Below are 22105 nucleotides of genomic sequence, written 5' to 3' on the forward strand. Positions count from 1 at the left end.
TCCTTGACTTCTGTGACTTGCAAGAGGTAGATTTTCTTCCCACCTCTCAGGCCTGTCCTTCTCAGTTCTTTTTGCAATATGTTTTTTTCCTGAGACCTCCCTTAAATGTTCCTTGGGGTTTCGTCCTAGATCGTCTTACTCTTTTCCTTCTCCTGGGGTGATTTCACCCACTTTCCATTACCATCTATTGGCTAACGTTTCGCAAGACTATCTCTCGTCCAGACCTTTCATCTGAACTTCCAATCACTCTATCCAACTGATTTCTAAACTTCTCCACTTGAATGTCTCAGAGGTATTTCAAACTCAGAGAATTCCAACTAAAATTCCTCGATTTACCTTCTACTTCCCTGATCTGCTCCTCTCCTTCCTGTCTCCCTGTTTCACTGAATGGCCCACCATTTTATCATTTGTCCCAAGCCAGAAGCTGATGGCCTCCTAGACTTCCTCCCCTCCTTTGCACACTCCTCGTCCAATCAATCTCCAAATTCTTCTCCAAGTCTATTTCTCTTCAGCCTCTGGCTCTGGGCGGGGCTGTACTGGGAGGACTCCCAGCTGACCTTCAGTGGGGATGAGGAGGCTTCACGCTATAGAGGTGAGGCAGGAGATGACAGACTGATCAGACTGGAAGAGGATCCCTAGTTGGGCCCACTACCTAGTTCAGGTCAGTTCTCCCAGGGCTACTGGAATAGCCTCCTAGTGGGTCTTAAACTTTCGAAGTATCTGCTACTCTAGGTTAAATGAATAAGAATCACTTAGGATGCCAGTCTAAAAGCATATTCCTGAGCTCTACTGCAGAGTGTGGTTCTGGAATCTGAAATTTAACAAGCTTCCCTGGTGATTCTTAAGCATACAAAAGTTGGACACCTGCAAGCCATTCTAAAATACAAAGAAGTTCCTGCCACTCCCTGGTTCAGTGGCAATCCTCTGCCTTATAGGATAAAGTCCAAAGTTCTTATAAGACCTACAAAGCTCTCTGAGAGCTAATTCAGGCTGACCATTCTAGCCTCTAGCCTTGTTTCTCATCATTTCCTCCTTAAAAACTTCGCTTTGGTTATGTTCAATTCCTTGGGGTTCCTGAATGTGCATGTTCTCTCTCAACTCGAAGCTTTTGTCCATTGTAGGTTGCTCAGAGATTGGCTGAATGAGTGAATAAATCCAAACTACCACTATGCAGAAGATCCTGTGCTATTGGGGAACAACGAAGGATGGACAAAGTCCTTGCCTCAAATAATTTATAACTGGGGGTGAAGGAATAGGAAGTACACAAGAAATGAAAGGGGAAGAGAATCAACATTTGTCAAACACCTGCCATGTGCCAGACTTCACCAATGTTACTTCATTTTCTCTTTACACAAACCCAGTGGATACAGTATTTATATCCTACCAAGGCTCAGAGAGATTAAATAACCTGCCCAATATCATATAGCTAGAAGTGGTGTTGACTGAGTTCCAGCTATATCTGGGAATGAATGCCCTGGATGCTCTGCCAGGTAGTGGAGACAGAAATGAACAAGATGCTATCCCTGCCCTTGAGATCTCCTGAACCGAGCCCCCTTCTGTCACCAACACAATGCCTTGCTGGCTTTGTAGGACTGCAGGATGTGGAAAGAGGAAAATATCATGTTAAATTTATTCTCACTCTCTTTAATATGTGGTGAACTCCAATAATCAAATGACTGTAATTGTTGGCTTCTGGCTGTATCCTTTAATATCCCACCTCTCTCTAAAGTTATGCTCAATTACAAAGTCACCTTCAAGCATAGGAGGAGTTATTCTAAAAAACTGTTAAGCATGTTCAAATGTGTGAGCAATATTCATTCCAATGGCAAACTGGAATTTTGTGAGCTGGGCCTAGGTATTCTACTAAAATCATATATGAGAGTCTTTTTTCCGATTTCTGTTGGGGGAGGATATGTGAAAAGATAGAACTTTCCCAACATTAAATGCTATGGGTTACAGTTCCATCATTTCAATTCCTTCCTTCTAGCTATTCTTGTACCCTAGCAACTAAGGAAAAGAAAATCATATAGAAATTCAGTATTCATAATCTTTTGTTAAATTCCATTTTGTCTGTTGCTACCCCTTCCTTTAGTTTAATCACTTTCCCAATCTTGAGGGATGTCTAGGCAGTGACCACCCTAACTTCTTCATGTTAAAAAGGGGTGTCGACATAATGGGAAAAGGGAACACATCTGGTTGATGTTCTTGAAGAGGCTATTGCCTCTGGGTTTTGGGACTTAGCTGGCATAGGAGTTCTCTGGAGGATTTAAGTTTCTGAAGAATAAACTTAATGAGTGAAACTTTCATAGAGTCTCAGATAGGGATCCGGATATTCTTTAGGGTTTTCAGGACTACTACTGACTTGGGCTTATCATACTGTAGCCATTTGGCATATCTAGCTGAAGCTTGCATGGGAGTAACCTCCAGGACAGCCTCTTGACTCTATTTGAAATCTCTTAGCCACTGAAACCTTATTTTGTTGCCTTTCTTTTCCCCTTTTGGTCAAAAAGTCATTCTTAAACCCTTGATGCCAGGGTCAGGCTCATTCCCAGAATCTGTGTCCCATGTTGCCAGGGAGACTCATTCACCTGGAGGGTCCTGTCCTGTGTCAGGGGGTGGGTGATGAATTTATTTGCAGAGTTGGGCTTAGAGAGAGAAAATTCACATTTGATCAACAAAAGAGGTTCTCTGGAGGTGACTCCTAGGCATAATTATAGGTGGGCTTAGCCTTCCCTTTACAACCATAAATTTCACAAGAACAAGCCTCCAGATTGAAGGCTTGTCTTATAAAGTAGGGGGTTCCTAAGTTCACATAGCATATGTTGTGTCCACAATAATCCATCCATATCTCACATTATCATCACTTAGTTGCACAGTCATCACTCTCCATTTTAAATAATTTTCATGACCCAAAACACCCCATAGCTCTTTTTAGCCCTTAATTATTTGTCCCTAGTATTTGTGTGATACTAGTATTCTTATTAATTATAGTCCCTACTATGCAATAGGTGGATTTTTCCCATACACCATTTATTGTCAACTCTCTGTACTGATGTCATACCTTAGAAGTATATCATGCAAACACCTATCTATATTTGTAGTGCTGATCTGTGATATATATGCCTTTCAATCCTATTCACCTTCAGTACAACTCTGATACTTATAATCCCATTAACAATCATCATCCCTATCCATTCCCATACCTTTGAATTCACCCTCATTAACATATCTGGATATAATAGATTGTCATTCCCCCTCCACTAGCTTCTGTCTATCACTAGGTTCCCAATATTCTACATTTTAAGGCATTGATTTTAATCTTGTTCAGGAATTTCATAGTAGTGGTGACACACAATATCTCTTCTTTTGTGTCTGACTTATTTCACTCAGCATTATATCTTCAGGTTCATCCATGTTGCCATATGATTCAGGACCTTGCTCCTTCTTACTGCTGCATAGTATTTCATTGTATGTATATACCATATTTTGTATATCCACTCATCTATTGAAGGACACTTAGATTGTTTCCATCTCTTGGCAATTGTGAACAATGCTGCTATGAACATCAGTGTACAAATGTCTGTTCATGTAACTGCTTTCAGATCTTCTGGGTCTACACTGAGAAGTGGAATTGCTGGGTAATTCATTGTTTAGTTTTCTGCAAAACTGCCGAACAGTCTTCCACAACGGCTGTACCATTATACATTCCCACCAGCAATGAATAAAAGTTCCAATTTCTCCATATCCTCTCCAGCATTTGTTTCCTGTTTGCTTAATGGCAGCCATTCTTATCGGTGTGAGATGGTCCCTCTATCATTTTTATGAGTTGGGAAAGGGGGTGGCCCTGCATTGGAAAAAGGTGCTTTGAACAAAGAAAGTGCAAGTAGAAATGTGTATAGAAAAGAGCCACAGTGGCAGACATTTATCGAATGATTATTATGTTGGGACTTTGTGCTAAGCCTTTAGTCCTTGCAAAACCCTATTATTATTATCCCCATTTTACAGATGAAGGAAGTGAGAGCTTGAAAGTGGCGTGGCCAGTGCAGAATTCAGATCTGACTCAGGGTCTAGCACTTAATTACAGTAGAATTGCACAGAGTCCTCTTGTAGGAGGTAGCAGAGAGGAAACATGCAGGAAAAAATCCTAGAATAGTGCCAGGAGCACCAGTCAAGTTGTTTGGACTTATTTTTGTTTGTAAGTCTGTGTGCTGGTTGGTAGCTGTTATGTGCCCCAGAAAATGGCATATTCTTTCAATCTTGTGGGGGCAGACCTATTGTGGGTGGGACCTTTTGGTTAGGCTATTTCAATTGAGATGTGACCCAGCCCATTCAAGGTGGGTCTTAATCCTTTACTGGGGCTCTTTATGAGGATAAGAGAGAGAAACAGAGACATTTGGAGACAGCCATTGAAACCAGAACCAGGAGAGAAGGACCAGCACAGTTCACCATGTGCCTTCCCATGTGACAGAGGAACCCTGGATGCCAGCAGCCTTTCCTCAGAGAAGGTATCTTCCTCTTGATGCCTTAATTTGGACTTTTTCATGGCCTTAAAACTGTAAATTTGTAATCTAATAAAACCCCATTGAAAAGGCCAACTAATTTCTGATATATTGCATTCCAGCAGCTTTAGCAAACTGAAACAGTATGGTTCATAGTTTTATTGCCAGCACTTAACAAGCCTTTCCTATGTCTGTATCAGTCTATGCAGTTCTTTTAAACAGGTGAGTAATATTTCATTTGACATATTTACTTAGCCACTCCTCTGTTCCTTTTTGGTTGAATATATGGCCCAGTGGTTCTCAACAGGGGTGATTTTGCCTCCTAGGGGACATTTAGGAATATCTGGAGACATCTGTGGTCCTCACAGCTGATGAGGGGTGCTACTGGCATCTAGCCACTAGATGCCAAGGATGCTTCTAGGCATCTTATGATGTCTAGAACAGCACTCACAGCAAGAATTATCCAACCCAAAATGTCAATAATGTGGCGATTGAGAAACCCTGATCTATGAATTTGTTGTTTTCTTTAATTTTTGGTTTTACATAGGACATACCAAAGTACCTTTTGACCTTTTGAAATTATTGGAGATGTATTTTCATGAGAGGACTTTCTGGGTCAAAGTGTATAAATATTTGTATGGCTTTTGATAATAGACTTCTAATTGTTTTCCAAAATAATTATGCCTCTTGAAATGATTATGTATTTATTTCTCTGCAGGCTAAGGAACATTGGTTTTAGGAGGATGTATTAAAATGCATAAAATTAGCTATCCACTTAGCACTTTCACATCAGCCACATCTTTAGCATGGTTCCTCTGGTCTGATCCAGGATTGATTCTAAATTTGACTTTGGAGTGACTTAAAAGTATGTTTCTGGTTTGACATTTTGTGCAATAGGTATGATTTGTTTTAGAAGGTATTTTTATTTGATTCCAGAAGTATTTTACTCTTTTGACTCCCTAGGGTTCTGGAATATCTCAAGTTGGAGTCTGAAGACTCTCCAGAGTTACATACAGCAACTCCAGGGTTAAATCAGGGAGAGGAAGAGGAAGTAGCAGATAAAGAGAAGGGGAAGTGGAGGGAAGGGGAAAGAAGCGTTGGAAGAGAGGGAAGAGAAAAAGAATTTGTTTGCTAATTAATTCAATTTGTTTTCCCAAAAGCATTCCTTTAGGTTTAATTGTAAAGAGGAGGATATATAAACTACTTCATTGAAATCCCATTCTAGGAAGTCCCAACAGAGGGAAGAAAAAGGTCAATATATAGAATAGTATATATAGTCAATATATAGAATAATAGCTCTATTAGCTGTAATTGTCTCTAAAAACATTGAGTATTCAAATGATTGTTTAAAGTATCTGGTAAATACCATTATTTTGACTAAGGAATATTTCGAACATTTATTCCCAATATTAGCTAGGTCTTGGTCAGACAATTTCAGTATTTTTCTTATCTTCAGATGACAGCCTTAAAATATCAATTAAGAAACCATAATACTATTAATAGATGAATAGATAAAACAAAATGTAGTATATTCATACAATGGAATATTATTCAGACATAAAAGGAATGAACTTCTGATACATGCTACAACATGGATGAACCTTGAAAACATTTAGCTAAGTAAAATAAACAAGACACTAAAGGACAAATATTGTTATGATTCCAATTATACAAAATATCTAGAATAAAATTCACAGACACCAAAAGTAGGTTAGAAGTTAAGGCGGATGGTGAGTTATTGCTTAATGGGTACAGAGTTTCTAATTGGCATAATGAAAAAGTTTTGGTGATGGATCATGGTGATGGTTGCACAACATTGTAAATGTAATTAATGCCCCTGAATTGTACACTTAAAAATGGTTAAAAAGGCAAATTTTTTTATCACAATAAAAATGCTAAGAAAAAAACCATAGCACTAGATCACTCTTTTTTTAAAAAAATTATTTTGAAACAATTTCAAATTTATACCAACAGTTGCAAAAATAAGGCAAAAAACCCATGTAGAGAACTCTTAAGATACCCCCCACCCAGACACCCAGATCCATCAACATTTGACATTTTGCCACATTTGCCGTATCACCTATCTATCCACCTATCTATTTTCTAAACATTGAGTGTAGGTTGTACATATCATGCTCCTTGAACATTTTCATGCACATTTCCTAAGACCACCTTAAGTACAGTTATCAAGTTCAAGAAATTTAACATTGCTATAAAGCTTACAGTCTATATTCCAATTTTTTCACATGTCCCAATACTGTCCTTTTGGGCCTTTTCTCCTCCATTATTAGATCCACTCCAGGATCATGTATTGCATTTAACTGTCATTATCTCTTTAGTCTCTTTTTATTTATTTTAATATGGAAATATATATAAATTGTAGAAGAGCCAAAAGTAAGTATCTGAATCTACTGAGGCTCACTGAACTGTAACCCAGATACCTTGATTTTTGATAATGAGTGTATCTTTACTTTATGATTATAAAAGCCTTGTGATAACTTGTGACTGGCCCCTCTTGTACCCTTTATCCTGTTTTACAACTTTGAAGCCTTGTGATCATTAGACAGCCTCTTAATGTTTACTTACAAAGGAACTTGAGTCAGCCCAGAATCCACCCCAATTCTGAAGCTATCTTACTAGATAAAGCTAGATCTAACCAAAATTGGCCCAGTTGACATGTGGGCCAATTAAAGCTTAAGCTTTAATCTATAAGTGACCTATACCTCCTTATAATACTAAAAAAAAAAAAAAAAAAAAAAAAAAAAATCATGTTAAGGCTGCCATTTTCTTATATATATTCTGTGACTAGGCATGTAATCAACATGTGCATGCTTGATAATGTTCTAACTTCGTCATTGTGAGCCCTTATACTCATTATCCTAAAACCTGCCCATCTTTTGATATTATAAAACTTCGAGTTACTGCAGTTTGGAGAGACAGATTTTAGGCCCATAGGCCATCTGTTCCCCTTGCTTCGCACTTGGCAATAAACTCTTCCTTCCCTGAAACCCGGATATCTCAGGAACTGGTCATTTGTGTGCACTGGGCAGAAAACCACCAGCATTTGATAGGTTACACAGTTACAGACATTCAGTTTAATGAAACTGTGAACCGTTTGTAAAATGCAGCAAGATCCATATGGTAGAACTGTTGCAGAGTTTTGCGCAAAGCTATGTTAAATTTCATCCTACAGATGTCTGACTTCAGTGATAACGGCTATGGTTGACATCATGATAGTCACAGATTTTCCTTCTCTTAGTTAACAACTTGTACTTCAAAAAACCTCAACCTTTCATTGTGGTGGGAGGATTTTCCTAGCTCTTCAAGTCATCTTATTTCCACTAATTCAAACAGGTCATTTGGAATAACCTCAGGGAAAGACGCGTTTCCCAGGTAAAGCATTAATAAATTTGTCTGGATTTCAGAGCCATTTCTTTAAAGGAAGGTGTTATATTTTCAGGCACTCTTAAGACTTTTAAATTTCAAATATTTCAGTTCGTTCAAAAAGTTGCTTATATTACAAATTTAGAAAAAGTACTATTCTCTTATTGGATAACTGTTATATGGCATTAAAAATAAACAATTTCACACCTTGAAGTTATTTTGAGTTTTCCATAACAAAGCCACGGATTCCCTGATTGCAATTGTTTTGTCCTGGCTTTTCCTTGGAGAGAGAAAACCAGTATTTGTGCTTAATTAAACCAGCCCAGCTGTTTCGATTTCACAGTTATTTCAGCGGCATCAGTTTCATTCGCGCGCCTCCTGTGTGTTTTGGGGTGGCAGCGGCGGCCACTGTCTTCGAACACAAGCCGTTTGCACCGACGGGGGTCCCTTGCCCTGGACACCGCCAGGAAAGCGGGAGGAGAGCAAGCGACGGTGTAACCACGGCCTCTACCGGGCCCTAGCCCGGCCCCCAGCCCCAGCAGCCGACCCACTTCACGCACGCGCACCCGCGCCGCCTCCCCCGGCGACTCTCGCGCCACTCCCGTGGGGCTGTTTGCAGCGGAGCCTGATCGGGCGGGAGAATTACCTTGAGGACAGACTGCCCTTGGCTGTTTTCCCTGTCGTGCTGTCAAGGCCAGGAAGGAGAGATATGTATAGAGGGCCGCAGGAGACGGGTTGTGACTGAGAAGAGAGGTCTCTGCCGTGTTTGTAGGAGTTGGGCTTGACAGGCAGTGCACGAGGCGCTCTGGCGGGGTCCTCTCAGGCAGCCTGGCTGCGAGCGGGAGGCCGCGCGGGAGCCTTGGAGCGTTTGCGCCCCTGCGAGTTCCAGGCGGCTGGGTCGTGGCGATATGGAGGAGTTCGATGGCGAGCCGACAGTGACTGTAAGGGCACCCGGAATAGGCTTGCCTGCCCTCATGGTCCGAGGGCTGTGTCTGCTTAGTCGGTACAGGCTTGTCTACCTACCTGTCGCCCGCGAGGCGCCGGTCCTTTTATGTCGGCTCAATTGCCGCGGTCCGGAAATCTCGACATTAACTAGGTGCCCGTGTTCGGGTTGCAGTGGTCGCTGGATTTTTTGCTCCATTGATCCCTCAGAAGCCCTGTTCCCGGAGGTCCCACTCTTTCCCGCTCCTTCCTTGCCTTCCGGACTTTCCCATTTCCCCTTGCCTTTCCTCTTGGAAAGCAGGCTTGGACCAAGCAGAGGGATTGAGGGTTTTTTCTTCCAGTCGAAAGTACAGTGCTGGCTCGTGGTTTATGAAAGTTATTCTCTTGGGAGACTGTTACTAATTTTATTGCTCTGTTTGCACTGTTTGTTCAATTCTTTTTGAACTATCAAGATAATATGTCAACTGGGGATGATTTTGTAATGTTTGTAAAGAGATCCATAGATTTTAGATACTACATGGCTACTGTTTCCTCTGAGGGAATACTCTTTTTCCCCCCTTTGGTTTACCTCTTTCTCACTTTTCAAATCCAAGCTCCAATAGCTTCATTCTCAGAAAAGCCTTCCCTGATCTCCTGGACTAGATGAAATATCTCCTGCCCCATTATAGGCTTTCAGAGTTCTGCACCTTTTAGCTCCTGGCAAGCTGTATTTAACTGACTGTGGTTTTTTGTGTTTTTTTTTGCTTTTTGGAAAGTTGAAATGACAACAGTTTTCAGAAGCTAAAACCACCAGATTGCAAAGCAGTCTATGACAAGCCAAACATTGAAAATGAGGATCATTTCAAAGCTAAACCAGACAGAATAAGAGATCTTAAATAGGAGCTAATATGGGTCATTACTTTTATGAAGTTTACTGCTGTAAAGTTTAATTATTGAATATACATCAAGTACCATGTCAATGTTTGTTAGTGGTGTATGTATGAAATGACTTTTTCAAACTATATGCCATCTTTTCTTCTCATACTCCACTTATGTCAGAATCTTTGAGTAAGGGAACCTTCCCAGTGCCCTTTCCAACCTTGGAGAACCGCTTTTCTGATATTGGGATAGGCGTCTTCAAAAGGGACGTAGATTTTCAGCTAGACCACCTTCTTCCCCTTAAGTGATAATAATTGACTTGTGATAACTCAGTCTGCATTGGTGTTGGGGAGACCAGGTAGGAAGCTGGTTGGCCTCGACGGCAGAGCCTCACAGCCTGGCACCATCGTGGTGGAACCCCACAGTCCAGACTCTGAGCCTGGACTCTCCAAATTCAAATAAGTCTTCTCTGTGTTTGACAGTTAATCTGTGCTTTGGGTTTACTCTAATCAGACTCTCAAGAGACTGATAAATAATCTTGAATACCTGAATAGCATTTTATTAATTTACCCCTCCTAGTAGTTGTCTGCTGTTCAGGCAGCTGCCTCTTGTCAAGGCACAGGAAGGCAATTTAGTAACTAGCAGATTAAAGGATGTTTCAGCATAGATTCGAAGTAGAGAGTAGTAGAGTCTTGGGTGGGTAGTTCATCTAGACCTTTGGTCTTATCCTTTTTTTCTTTTTTCTTTTTTTTTTAATTTTTATCATGGACCCTTAAGTTATAGTCAACCCCTCCCATCCCTCCCCCACCCCCACCCCCGGCCAAATGCCTCATGCATATAATTACATGTAGTTCAAGGACCCATAGAAGTGCAGACACCAACGAAATTTACTCATGCCCCTTTTCAGTCCCCACCCACCATCCCCCATTTTCTGAGTTCAAGCACCATAAATTAATTTTGCCTGCTCTTGAACTTCAATACAATATTTAATTTTTTGTGTGTTTTTCAAGAACTCAAAATGTTTTAATCTGTGTTGTTGCATGAATTAGTAGCTTCCTTTTTTTTTTGCTGGGGTTTATGAATGTACCACAGTTTGAAACAGCCATCTTCATGTTGATAGACACCTGGGTTTCTAGTTTTTGGCTATTGTGGATAAAACTGCTATGAGCATTCCTGTACAAGCTGGTAGTTTTTGTTCATTTGCACATATGCTTTCCTTTCTCCTGGTTAGATTCTTAGAAGTGGAATTGCTAGGTGTTAGGGCAGATGCATATTTTGCTATAAGAAACTCAGTTCTTCTATACCATTTTCACCTGTACTAGCAAATTGGGAGAATTGCAGTTACTCCATACCCTTGTCAATGCTTGGTATGATCAGTCTTATTCATTTTAGCCATTCTAGTGGGTGTGTTGTGGTATCTCCTCATTTTAATTCGTATTTCTCTAATGACATGATATTGAGCATCTTTTCACATGCTTATATGTGATTTGTATATTTTCTTTGGTGAACTGTTCAAATCCTTTTCCCATTTTATTGAGTGATTGTTTTATTCTTTGAGTTGTAAGAGTTCTTTATATGTTCTGGATACAAGGCCTTTATCAATTAGGTGTTTTACAGATATTTTCTCCCAGTCCGTGGCTTGTCTTTTTGTTTTCCAGTATCTTTTGAAGAGGGAAAGATTTTAATTTTGATCAAGTTCAATCTATAAATCTTTTTCTCTTATGCTTTCTATGGTTTGTGCTTTTTGTGTCCTAGGAAATCTTTGTCTAATTCAAAGTCAAAAAGGTTTTCTCCTTTGCTTTCTCCTATGCTTTCGTCTATATGTTTATGGATTCTGTCATTTTTTTTGCAATGGACATCCAATTGTTCTAGCAGTGTTTGTTGACAGTATATTCTTTCCCCATAAAATCACCTTGGCACCTTTGTTAAAAAGCAATCAACCTTATGTATGCGGGTTTGTTTCTGGACTTTCTATTGTATTTCATTGATTTCTATGTCTATCTTTCATCAATACTACACTCTACCTTGATTATTGTAGCTTTATAATAAATCTTGAAAAAAGAACAGAGTTCTCTAACTTTGTCCTTTTTCAAAATTTCTTTAGCTCTTCTAGGTCTTTGCATTTCCATATAAATTTTGAGTCAGCTGGTTAAAATCTGCAAAAAAAGCCTGCTGCATTGTTTATCTGGGATTGCATTCAGTCGGTGGATAAATTTGGGGAACAAGGGCATCTTAACACTGGAGTTCTCTGATCTGTGATATGGAGTATCTCTGTTTATTCAGGTCTTTTTAATTTTTCTGAGCAGTATATTTCTAGTTATCAGTGTAAAGGTCTTTTGCTAGATTTCTTTCTAGGTATTTGATGAGTTTTGATGCTGTTGTCAATGGTATTGTTTTTAAATTTCACTTTCCAGTTACGCATTACTAGAATTTAGAAATATAATTGAATTTTTATATACTAACCTTGTGTCCTGTGACTTTTTTTAAAAGTGGATTTCATAGGGTTTTCTATATTTAAAGTCATGCTGTCTCAGAGTGATCTTTTAAAATATGTATCTGATCATGTATTTCTTGTATTCCTTGCTCCTGCCATTCTTACCTCCTGCAGCTTTTCAACTCTAGACCTTTGCTTAAGCTGCTGCTGATGTACAATGCTTCCTTCCCCTTTGCCTGGCCAGCTCCTACTGTGTCTCAGTATGTGCCTCTGGCTTAGCACTTACCCACTTTTCTGACTGCCTGTGTATTTTATTGGTCTTCCTCAATAGACTGTTAGCTTTTGGAGGGCAAAGAGTGTCTTACACATTGTCATATGCCTAGAGCCAAGCACAGAAAAAGATTCAGTAAGCTGTGCTTAGTTCTTAAATGACTTCATTCATAGTTCCAAAGAACTCAATGTACTTGCACTGACACCAGACTGTTTGCCAGCTAAATTCATTGTTTGCCAAAAAATATTTATGGAGTGACAGCTGTGAGCCAGGGTCTCTTGAAGGCAGTGAATGAGAACACTTAGAGTCCCTCGGCCCTGCATGCTTTCATCTGTTTATGGGCAGGTAGTCACCATGTAACCACAAAAGAGACTCATTTCAGGCATGATAAACACTGTTGCAGTGGTCCAGATGAGAGCTGATGGTGGTTTGGATTCGGTTGGTAGAAGTGAAAAGTAGTTGATTCAGGCTTATTTCAGAGTAGAACACGATGTACTGATAGATTGGCTGTAGATGGTGAGGAAAAGAGAAAATCAAGGATTACTCCTGTTGAGGAAGGCTTTGTCCTCATGGGAGGATATTCATGAGGATGGGCATGAAGAGTTCTTTTTGCCCCTTTTAAAAAGTTTGAGATGCCTGTTAGGTTAACCTGTGGAGGAGGTGTGGATTAGGCAGTCGAATGAATGAAATTTATGTTCAAAGGGATTGGTTGCAGTTGGAAAGAAAAGCTTAGAGTCATTCAATGTAGAGATGGCACAGAATCCTTGGAATCAGATATCTCTGTCTTTTTTTCAGTGTATAACAAACCAGATTTGGATTACAGATCTCTAATTACAATATAATTGATTAGGGTGTAGCTTTCTTTTTCATCAACCCTTGAGGATGGCCAGCTGGGCTGAGGAGCCCAAAAAAGCTCCATTGCTTATTCGGGAACTGCTAGTAGTCTAACAGACTGGGCTGATCTCAAAAACATATAGCTCTATACATAGATTACTACTTCATTGCTTTCATTACCAGTGATTTCCAGGATTATATTTGGAAATCAGTTGAAAAGCAAACCTTCACACTCCCTTTATCCAGTAAATGGACAGAAAAATGGGGACAAAATCTAAATGAAAAGTAGGGTGGGATGGAGGGGATGGAATGCTTTGGGTGTTCTTTTTTACTTTTATTTTTGTTCTTATTTTCATTCTTTGTGGAGTAAGGAAAATGTTCAAAAATTGATTGGGGTGTTGAATGCACAACTATATGGTGGTACTGTGAACAGATGATTATACACTGTGGATGATTGTATGGTATGTGACTATATCTTAAAAAAACTGAATTAAAAAAAAAAAAAGCCTTCAAGTATCTTACCTCTGTAAAGAATAACAGCTTCTATGTCTTATTTCTTACTAGTTGATTCCAGGAGTGAATTCTAAGAAGCAATTGTGTTTTGACTGGGGACCCGGGGAGATGCTGGTGTGTGAAACCTCTTTCAACAACCAAGGTAGTGTTTTTTTTTTTTTTTTCTTCCAGATTATCTATTTTGGCAGATTTGGTTCTTTTTTCTTCTCTCAGATTTGACTAGCTGAGCCATGAAACAAATGAACTTATTTTGTACCATTTCCGTTTTTGAAACCTTAGCTGTTTTAGATTTTCATTTATTTATGAGGCCTGGAAGATGTTGAGTCCAGGGAAAAAAAATTACTGGTATTCCTCCTGGTGTTAAAGAAAGGTTTTCTTCATATTTAAGCATTTTAAGTTTATTTTCTTCCCCTTTCTTCTTGTCCATAGTGACTAACTTTCCTCCACAGCACAGTACCTCCCTTATTGTGATGCTTTCTAGATTCCATGGGCACTGCTGTGTTTGCAATGTGGACTGCATTGAGTGATAGTTTTGTAGGCTGAGTTGATCTGGAGCAGCAGAGGCAGAGATGGAGCTGGAGAATGATATGGCTTGTCCTTGCCTTTTGTTCGCCTAAGCGCCATCAACTTTTGGACATTGCTCTAGTTTGCTAATGCTGTCGGAATGCAAAACACCAGCGATGGACTGGCTTTCATAAAAGGGGTTTATTTGATTACACAATTACAGTCTTAAGGCCATAAGGTGTCCAAGGTAACACATCAGCAATCAGGTACTTTCACTGGAGGATGGCCAATGGTGTCCGGAAAACCTCGGTTAGCTGGGAAGGCCTGTGGCTGGCGTCTGCTCCAGAGTTCTGGTTTCAAAATGGCTTTCTCCCAGGACATTTCTCTAGGCTGCAGTTCCTCAAAAATGTCACTCTTAGTTGCTTTTGGGGCGTTTGTCCTCTCTTAGCTTCTCTGGAGTAAGAGTCTGCTTTCAAACCATCTCTCATCTGCAGCTCCTGTGCTTTCTTCAAAGTGTCTCTCTTGGCTATATCAAGCTCGCTCCTTCTGTCTGATTTTATATAGTGCACCAGTAATTTAATTCAGACCCACCCAATGGGCAGGTCAATATCTCCATGGAAATTATCCAATCAGAGTCATCACCCACAGTTGGGTGGGGCACATCTCCATGGAAACAACCTAATCCAAACATATCAACTTAATCCCCACTAATATGTCTGCCCCACAAGATTGCATCAAAGAATATGGCTTTTTCTGGGGGACATAATACATTCAAACCAGCACAGACATGGATCCTTTTTTTTTTATACAGAGTTCCTTTAGTAGCAAGACAGAACTAAAATCTTGAAATTTGATTTTCCTTTCTCCATTTCAAGACAGAAGTCTTGGGAAATATCAAAGAGATCTTGCAAATCCTTGATAGGTTCGTTATTCAAACATGGAAGTTTTCCTTTAAGGAGCAGATTGAGTTAGTGAAAGCTTTATAATTTTGGCAGATTATATGGTGTGCAGTTTATATAGTATTTGAGAAATGTTGATTTTCTTGATTTTATACTTAAGAATTGTCCCTTCTGGTGCTAAATCCTTATAGGATATATAGGTATCAAAGATCCCAAACTTGACAGAGCCATAGAATCTACCCAGGGAATGGTTGTTCAAGAGAGACTCTTTGTAGAGAGAAAGCAAATCAACATTTCTAGTCTGTCATAGATTGTTGGAAACATGAGGTCATCTTTATTTTTTTCTTTATATTTATTGAAATCATATTTAAGACAAGTCATTGAACATAACCTGTTACAGAATCCATCATGTTGGAAATTTCCACAAGTTGGCAATTTATAACTTATTATTATGGAGTCTTTTCATTGCTCTGGAAAAATGTCAATTCTTGATTCCTTTTTTAGGGGTAATTGTAATACAAAGTAATATAAAAGTAACTTTCACTTGACTTTGAGATTATATAAAACTTCGTAAGTTTATCTTACTAATTGAGTTTACATAGGCTAATATTAAGTGAGTATATGTATTTTCCATTATCTTTCAGTTGATGGAGGTGGCAAGTAGTCCCAAAATGTTCTAGTGAGTTGAAGAAGAAAGTCTGAAATTAAACATTGGTGTTTGAAAATTCATTTGTGGATAATTGACAAATGATAATCCATATCACTTTTTTTTTTAAATCAGTAACAAAGAAACTAAAGCTTTTGTAATTAGATACTTAATTAAAATTTTGGAGTGGGTTCTTTTTTGGGGAGTTCTGATGATAGATTTTAAATTTCTTTCCTGTTTTGTTTTATTTTAGAAAAATCAGTGACAGTGCCAAGCTGCCCCTATATTTATATCATCCGGAAGGATATAGATGTTTACTCTCAAATCTTGAGAAAACTGTTCAATGAATCCCATGGAATCTTTGTGGGCCTCCAGAGAATTGAAGAAGAATTGACTGGAAAATCCAGAAAAGCTCAGTAAGTAGGCTGCTGGTAGGTACTAGAGTTCACAACTAAATTGCGAAAGACCACATGAAATGTGTCCTTGTCCTTTTGCATTATGGGTGGATTGCTTGGAGAAAGGGACTCAGGTTTTAATTTGTGGCCTCAGTACTGGCTAGTGTAAGTGGCCAGGGATGAATATGGCTTATAGGGACAATGCAAATGGCTGTTGATGGACTGCATAGCTTGATAAGCTTTCTTTGTTTCTATTCTCAATTATCTTCAAATAATAATTTTTGAGACCTTCTTTGGCAAGAGATCAGAAAACTAGTGTTCTATTTATATTTATAGACTAGGGTGATTCAAAGTGTAGTTCATGCGTTAACTTCGTTAACATCAGAGTAGTACTTGTAACTGCAGATTTCTGAGCCCTACCTTAGAACATCAAAATAAAATCTCTGGTGGTAGGACCTAAAAATCTCCAAGTGATTCTTAAGCACACTGGAATTTGAGAACCTCTGTGTTAAATTTTTATCAGTGTCTGTTACATGGTTAGGGCATGGTCAGTGCTGGTATTTTAGTTCCTTGATGAGCTTTTTACAGAGGAATGATCCTGGATGATAACCCTGGTTAGCTTCTGTGTGTGTTTGATCATGGGTTTCAAGATGTTTTGGTACAGAATGTTGGTGACTTAGAGAAATCATTTACCACTTATAGGAAAAAATCAAGTCAAAAGTACTATAAATACCCTGAAGATGGGGACTTGTCTTAATCTGTGGACTGTATTTCTCCCTTTCCAGTGCATCTGTGTAGTAGGTGCTCTAAAATGTTTTGAGTAATATGTGAGTATCTTCCTAATTGTGGGTGGTAGCTTGACTTCTTTCTGTACATTGGCACAGCATATCATTTTGAATTTTTTTGTCCTGGTGAGCTTGTTTCTGGGCCTGTACCCTTGACTATAAAATGGGGTAACCACATCAATACATTGGGCAGGGTCATGAGGATTAGGTGAGACAGTGTGTACAAACTGCTTAAAGTCTTGCCAGCCATAGTGGAAGCCATCTGCAGAAAGTAACCATGATTTTTTTTTTTAAATGGAAGTGATAGGTGGCCTTTGGGTCTCTTGTTTGGGGTAAATACTTTTCTTGCTAAAAATCTGCATCTTGGTAACTAATAGCCAGTTGCTTTCTTATGGATGTTTGTTTTGTTTTGTCATTTCCAGTTTTTAAAAACTTTTCTGAACCAATTTTAGACCTACAGAAAAGTTACAAAAATAGTACAGAGAATTTCCGTATATCTTTCACTCAGCCTTCCCTAATGTTAATATCTGACGTAACCATATTACAATTATTATTAAAACCAGGAAATTAATATTGTTGCAGTATTATTAACTAAAGATCTTATTTGAATTTCACCAATTTTTCCACTGTTATCCTTTTTTCTCTTCTGTAATTAAATGAGTTTGCATTTAGGTTTGTTCTGCATAGTTTCTTGCAGTTATTGCTTGTCTTTCATGACCTTGACCCTTTTGAAGAATACTGATCAATTATTTTCTAGATTGTTCCTCAGTTTGGGTTTTTCTGATGTTTTCTTATGATTGGATTATGGTTATTCATTTTTGGCAAGACTTCCATGGAAGTGATTATGTCTCAGTGCATCATATTATAGGGTTCACGATGTCAGAATTTTATCACTTGTGTTGTTGACCTTCATCATGTGGTTTAGGTGGTTTCTACTGTATACCATATCTTTCCCTATGTGGTTATTGAGTATCTTGAGGGATACTTTGAGGCTATGCAAATTCAATTGCTCCTTAAATTTTTACCCATTAATTTTAGTGTTCATCAGTAGATCTTGTCCACAGCAATAATTACTGTGCTATTTGCCGCTGATGGTTTTGTTTCTCTGTAACCTTCTACATATCAATGTGAACTCATGGATGTTTATTTTATTCTCAGATTGTACGATTTATTTATTTTGTTCAAATTATTTCTGGATTTGGCCATTAGGACCTTCTTCAGATTGACTCCTGTATTCTTTTGGCAGACTCCTATCTTTTTTGAACACTTCCTTACTTTCCTTACTTTCTGGAACCACAAAATGTTCTAGGCTCATCTTGTATGTCATTTCATTTTTTGTAGATTGGTTCGAGTGAGTAAAAACTACCGATCAGTCATGAGAGCGTGTATGGAGGAAATGCACCAGGTTGCAAGTAAGAATTTTTTGTTTGTGGGGTAGTATTTCAAGGATTTATCTGACTGTAAATACTATGAGGTAAAATCTGATTGACATTCCAGTGCCAGACTCTTACTTTTCCATTTTACATAATCCTTAACTTTGGCATTTGTTTTCAGTAAATTTTTCAAGTTAGACCATATTGAGTTGATTGACTGGTTGAAGTTATGAGCCCAAAGGGCCAAATTAAGGGTCTTTGAAAATTGCATTCTAGTTCTTTGGCCCTGGTGATTCAAGGGCACTGTACCCACAAGAGCCATGTGACCCCCGCCTGGTATAGCATCATGATGTGCTGCATCAGATAGCTTCACGGGGGCTGAGTTGCAGCCGAAAATGCTGCTTGTAACATGAGGACCATGGTTTGAGAATCATTAAACTGTAACGGGGATACGAAGCATTAAAAACAATAAACTTACAAAATAATGAAATTGAATCCCCACCTCACACCATTCACAAAAATTAACTCTAAATGAATTAATGATCTAAATATAGGAGCTTAAACCATTAAACTCTTAGAAGCAAACTTGGGAAAAGACATTAAGACTTGGTATGATGCAATGGATTCTTAGATGCAACACCAAAAGCATTAGCCAAAAAAAAAAAAAAATCAGACTTAAAATTTAAAACCCTTGTGCATCAAAGGACATTATCAAGAAAGTGAAAAGACAATGTACAAAATGGGAGAAAATATTGGAAATCATAAATCTGATAATGACTTAATATTGAGAATGTATAGAGAATTCCTACAACCCAACAAGAAGAAGACAACCCAACTTAAAAATGGGCCAAAGCATCCCCCGAGAAACTGGGGAGAAAATGTGGAAATATTGGACTTCCCCACCTGGGTTATTCCTGATTTTCTTGGAAACATTAAGGATGCCAATTTGGTGGGCTGAGCCCTGGATCTGGGGACTTTCCCTTTTGAGGCTTGTTGCTGCAAAGGAGAGATTAAGCGTACTTAAAATTGTGCCTAAGAGTCTCCCCCAGAAAGCCTCTTTGTTGCTCAGATGTGGCCCCCCCTCCTTCTCTAAGCCCATTCAGCAAGTGAGCTCACTACCCTCCCCGCCTAGGTTGGGCATGACTCCCAGGGATGTGAATCCCCCTGGCAACATGGGAAATGACTCCTGGGGATGAGCCTGGACCCAGCACTGTGGGATTGAGATCTTCTTGACCAAAATGGGGAAGAGAGATGAAACAAACTAAGGTTCCAGTGGCTGAGAGGTTTCAAACGGAGTCAAGAGGTCACTCAGAGTATTCTCATGTGCTATATAGATAACACTTTTTAGTTTTCGTTGTGTTGCAATGGCTAGAGGGAAACACCTGAAGCTGTTGAACTGCAACCCCATGACCTTGATACTTTTTTTTTTTAACTTTATTTTGAAATAAATTCAAACTTACAGGAACAGTGCAAAAACAATACAAACCCCATACACAGAACTCCAGCATGCCCCTCCCCTCCCTGATACCACGATCCACCAGCTTTAACATCCTGTCACACCACCCTTTCTTTCTTTCCCTCCCTCCCTATCATCCATCATCTGTTGCTCTGTCTTCTGAACATATGAGAGCAAGCTGCACACATCCTTGAACAAACTATAATTCACATATAATTGCCCATGTACAAGAACATTCTTTTATGCAGTCCCATTAAGTGCAGCTAAGAAGTTCAAGAAATTCAACATTGATAACAAAGCTTACATTCTGTATTTCCTTTTTCTTTCTTTTGTCCCAACTGTGTCCCTTTGAGCCTCCTCTCCTCCATCCTCAGATCCCATCCAGGATCATCCTTGGCATTTAATTGTCATTATCTATTTAGACTTTTTTTTTTTCTTTTTTCAGTTGTGGAAACATATACAGCCTAAATCTTCCCATTTCAACACCTTCCTAGCATTCCATTAGTGGGATTAATTACATTCAGAATGTTGCAATGCCATCACTTTCCCACCATCCATTACTAGAAATTTCCCTTCACTCCAAACAAACCCTCCACTCATTTCTTAACTCCCCATTGCCCCTCCCCCACTTCTCATGACCCATACTCTACTTTTCATCTCTGTGGTCATATTCACTGATACTTTCTTTGTGTTTACCGTGGGGCTTAAATTTAACCTCTTAAATCTATAACAATCTTGTTTTTCTTTGATACCAACTTAACTTCAATAGGACCCATAAACTATGTTCCTGTACTCCTCCATTCCCCCACCTTTATGTAGTTCTTGTCAAAAATTACATATTTTACATTAAGTCTAAAACCACTGATTTATCATTACAGTTTATGTATTTTAGATCCTGTAGGAAGTAAATAGTGGAGTTACAAATCAAAAATACAGTAGTATTGGTATTTATATTTCCCATGTGATCTTTACTGGAAATGTTTATTTCTTCATGTGGTTTCAGTCAGTTGTTTAGTGTCCCTTCCTTTCAGCCTGCTCAATTTCCTTTAGCATTTTTTATAGGACTGATCTACTGAAGTCCCTCAGCTTTGGATTATCCAGGAATGTTTTCATCTCCCCCCTCATTTTTACCCTCCAGTTGTTTGTGAATTTTCTAAGTCGCTGATGGTTATTGACTTCTGTTTTATTCCATTATAGTCAGAGAATGTGCTTTGAATAAATTCAATTTTTTTAAAAATTTATTGAGGCTTGTTGTATGTCCCAGCTTATGGTCTATTCTGGAGAAAGATCCATGATCACTAAAGAAGAATGTGTGTCCTGGTGATTTGGGATGTAATGTTCTATATATGTCTATTAAATTTCTCTATATTTCTCTCTCCTTTCTTTGTTTCTCTGTCAGTAGGGCTCCTTTAGTATCTGAAGTAGAGCAGGTCTTTAATTAGCCAAATCTCTCAGCATTTGTTGTCTGTGAAAAATTAAAGCTGTCCATCAAATTTGAAGGAGAGTTTTGCTGGATAATGTATTTTTGGTTGGAAATTTTTCTCTCTCAGAATTTTAAGTATGTCATGCCACTGCCTTCTCGCCTCCGTGGTGGCCACTGAGTTGTCACTACTTAGTCTTACGTTGTTTCCTTTGTATGTGGTAAATTGCTTTTCTCTTGCTGCTTTCAGAACTTGCTCGTTCTCTTCAGTATTTGACAGTCTGATCAGAATATGTCTTGCAGTGGGTTTCTTTGGATTTATTCTATTTGGAGTTCGCTGGGCATTTATGCTTTGTATATTTATATTGTGTAGAAGATTTGGGAATTTTTCCCCAACAATTTCTTTGAATACTCTTTCTAGATCTTTACCCTTCTCTTCCCATTCTGGGGCACCAATGAGTCTTAAATTTGGACGTTTTATTTTATCTATCATATCCCTGAGATCCATTTCAATTTTTTCAAATTTTTTCCCCATGCTGTCTTTTGTTCTTTCATTTTTCATTCTGTGGTCTTCGAAGACGCTGTTGTTGTTCAGATTCCTCTAATCTTGTATTATGAGTATCCAGAGTCTTTTTAATTTGGTCAACAGTTTCGTTTATTTCCATAAGATCTTCTATTTTTTTTATTTACTCTTGTAATATCTTCTTTATGGTCTTCTAGGGTCTTCTTTATGTCCTTTATATCCTGTGCCATGCTCTTCTTCATGTCCTTTATGTCTTGTGCCATGCTCTCATTGTTTGACTTTAGTTCTTTGATTAATAGCACCAAGTACTGTGTCTCTTCTGATCTTTTGATTTGGGTGTTTGGTTTTGAATTCTCCATATCATCTGGT

General features: G+C 38.7%; 1 protein-coding gene across 3 annotated transcripts in view; it reads left to right on the forward strand.

Moving 5' to 3' along the window:
- The window catches only part of NUP85 (nucleoporin 85), a 57300-nt gene that overhangs the window by 1747 nt on the left and 33448 nt on the right, over nucleotides 1-22105 (forward strand). For 2 of the 3 annotated variants that reach the window (XR_005212638.1, XM_037808690.1), the window contains exons 1-4: nucleotides 8722-8824; nucleotides 13787-13877; nucleotides 16038-16200; nucleotides 18306-18376. Coding sequence is in view for 2 of the 3 variants with exons in the window: in XM_037808690.1 (XP_037664618.1) it covers nucleotides 8792-8824; nucleotides 13787-13877; nucleotides 16038-16200; nucleotides 18306-18376 (358 nt within the window). In the remaining variant the exon portion in view is untranslated. Of the gene's footprint in view, nucleotides 1-8721; nucleotides 8825-13786; nucleotides 13878-16037; nucleotides 16201-18305; nucleotides 18377-22105 lie in introns of those variants that run through there. The other variant, XM_037808691.1, reaches the window with a different exon arrangement.

The sequence above is a fragment of the Choloepus didactylus genome, chromosome 18 (genome assembly GCF_015220235.1).
Source record: "Choloepus didactylus isolate mChoDid1 chromosome 18, mChoDid1.pri, whole genome shotgun sequence".
NCBI classification, from domain to species: Eukaryota; Metazoa; Chordata; class Mammalia; order Pilosa; family Megalonychidae; genus Choloepus; species Choloepus didactylus.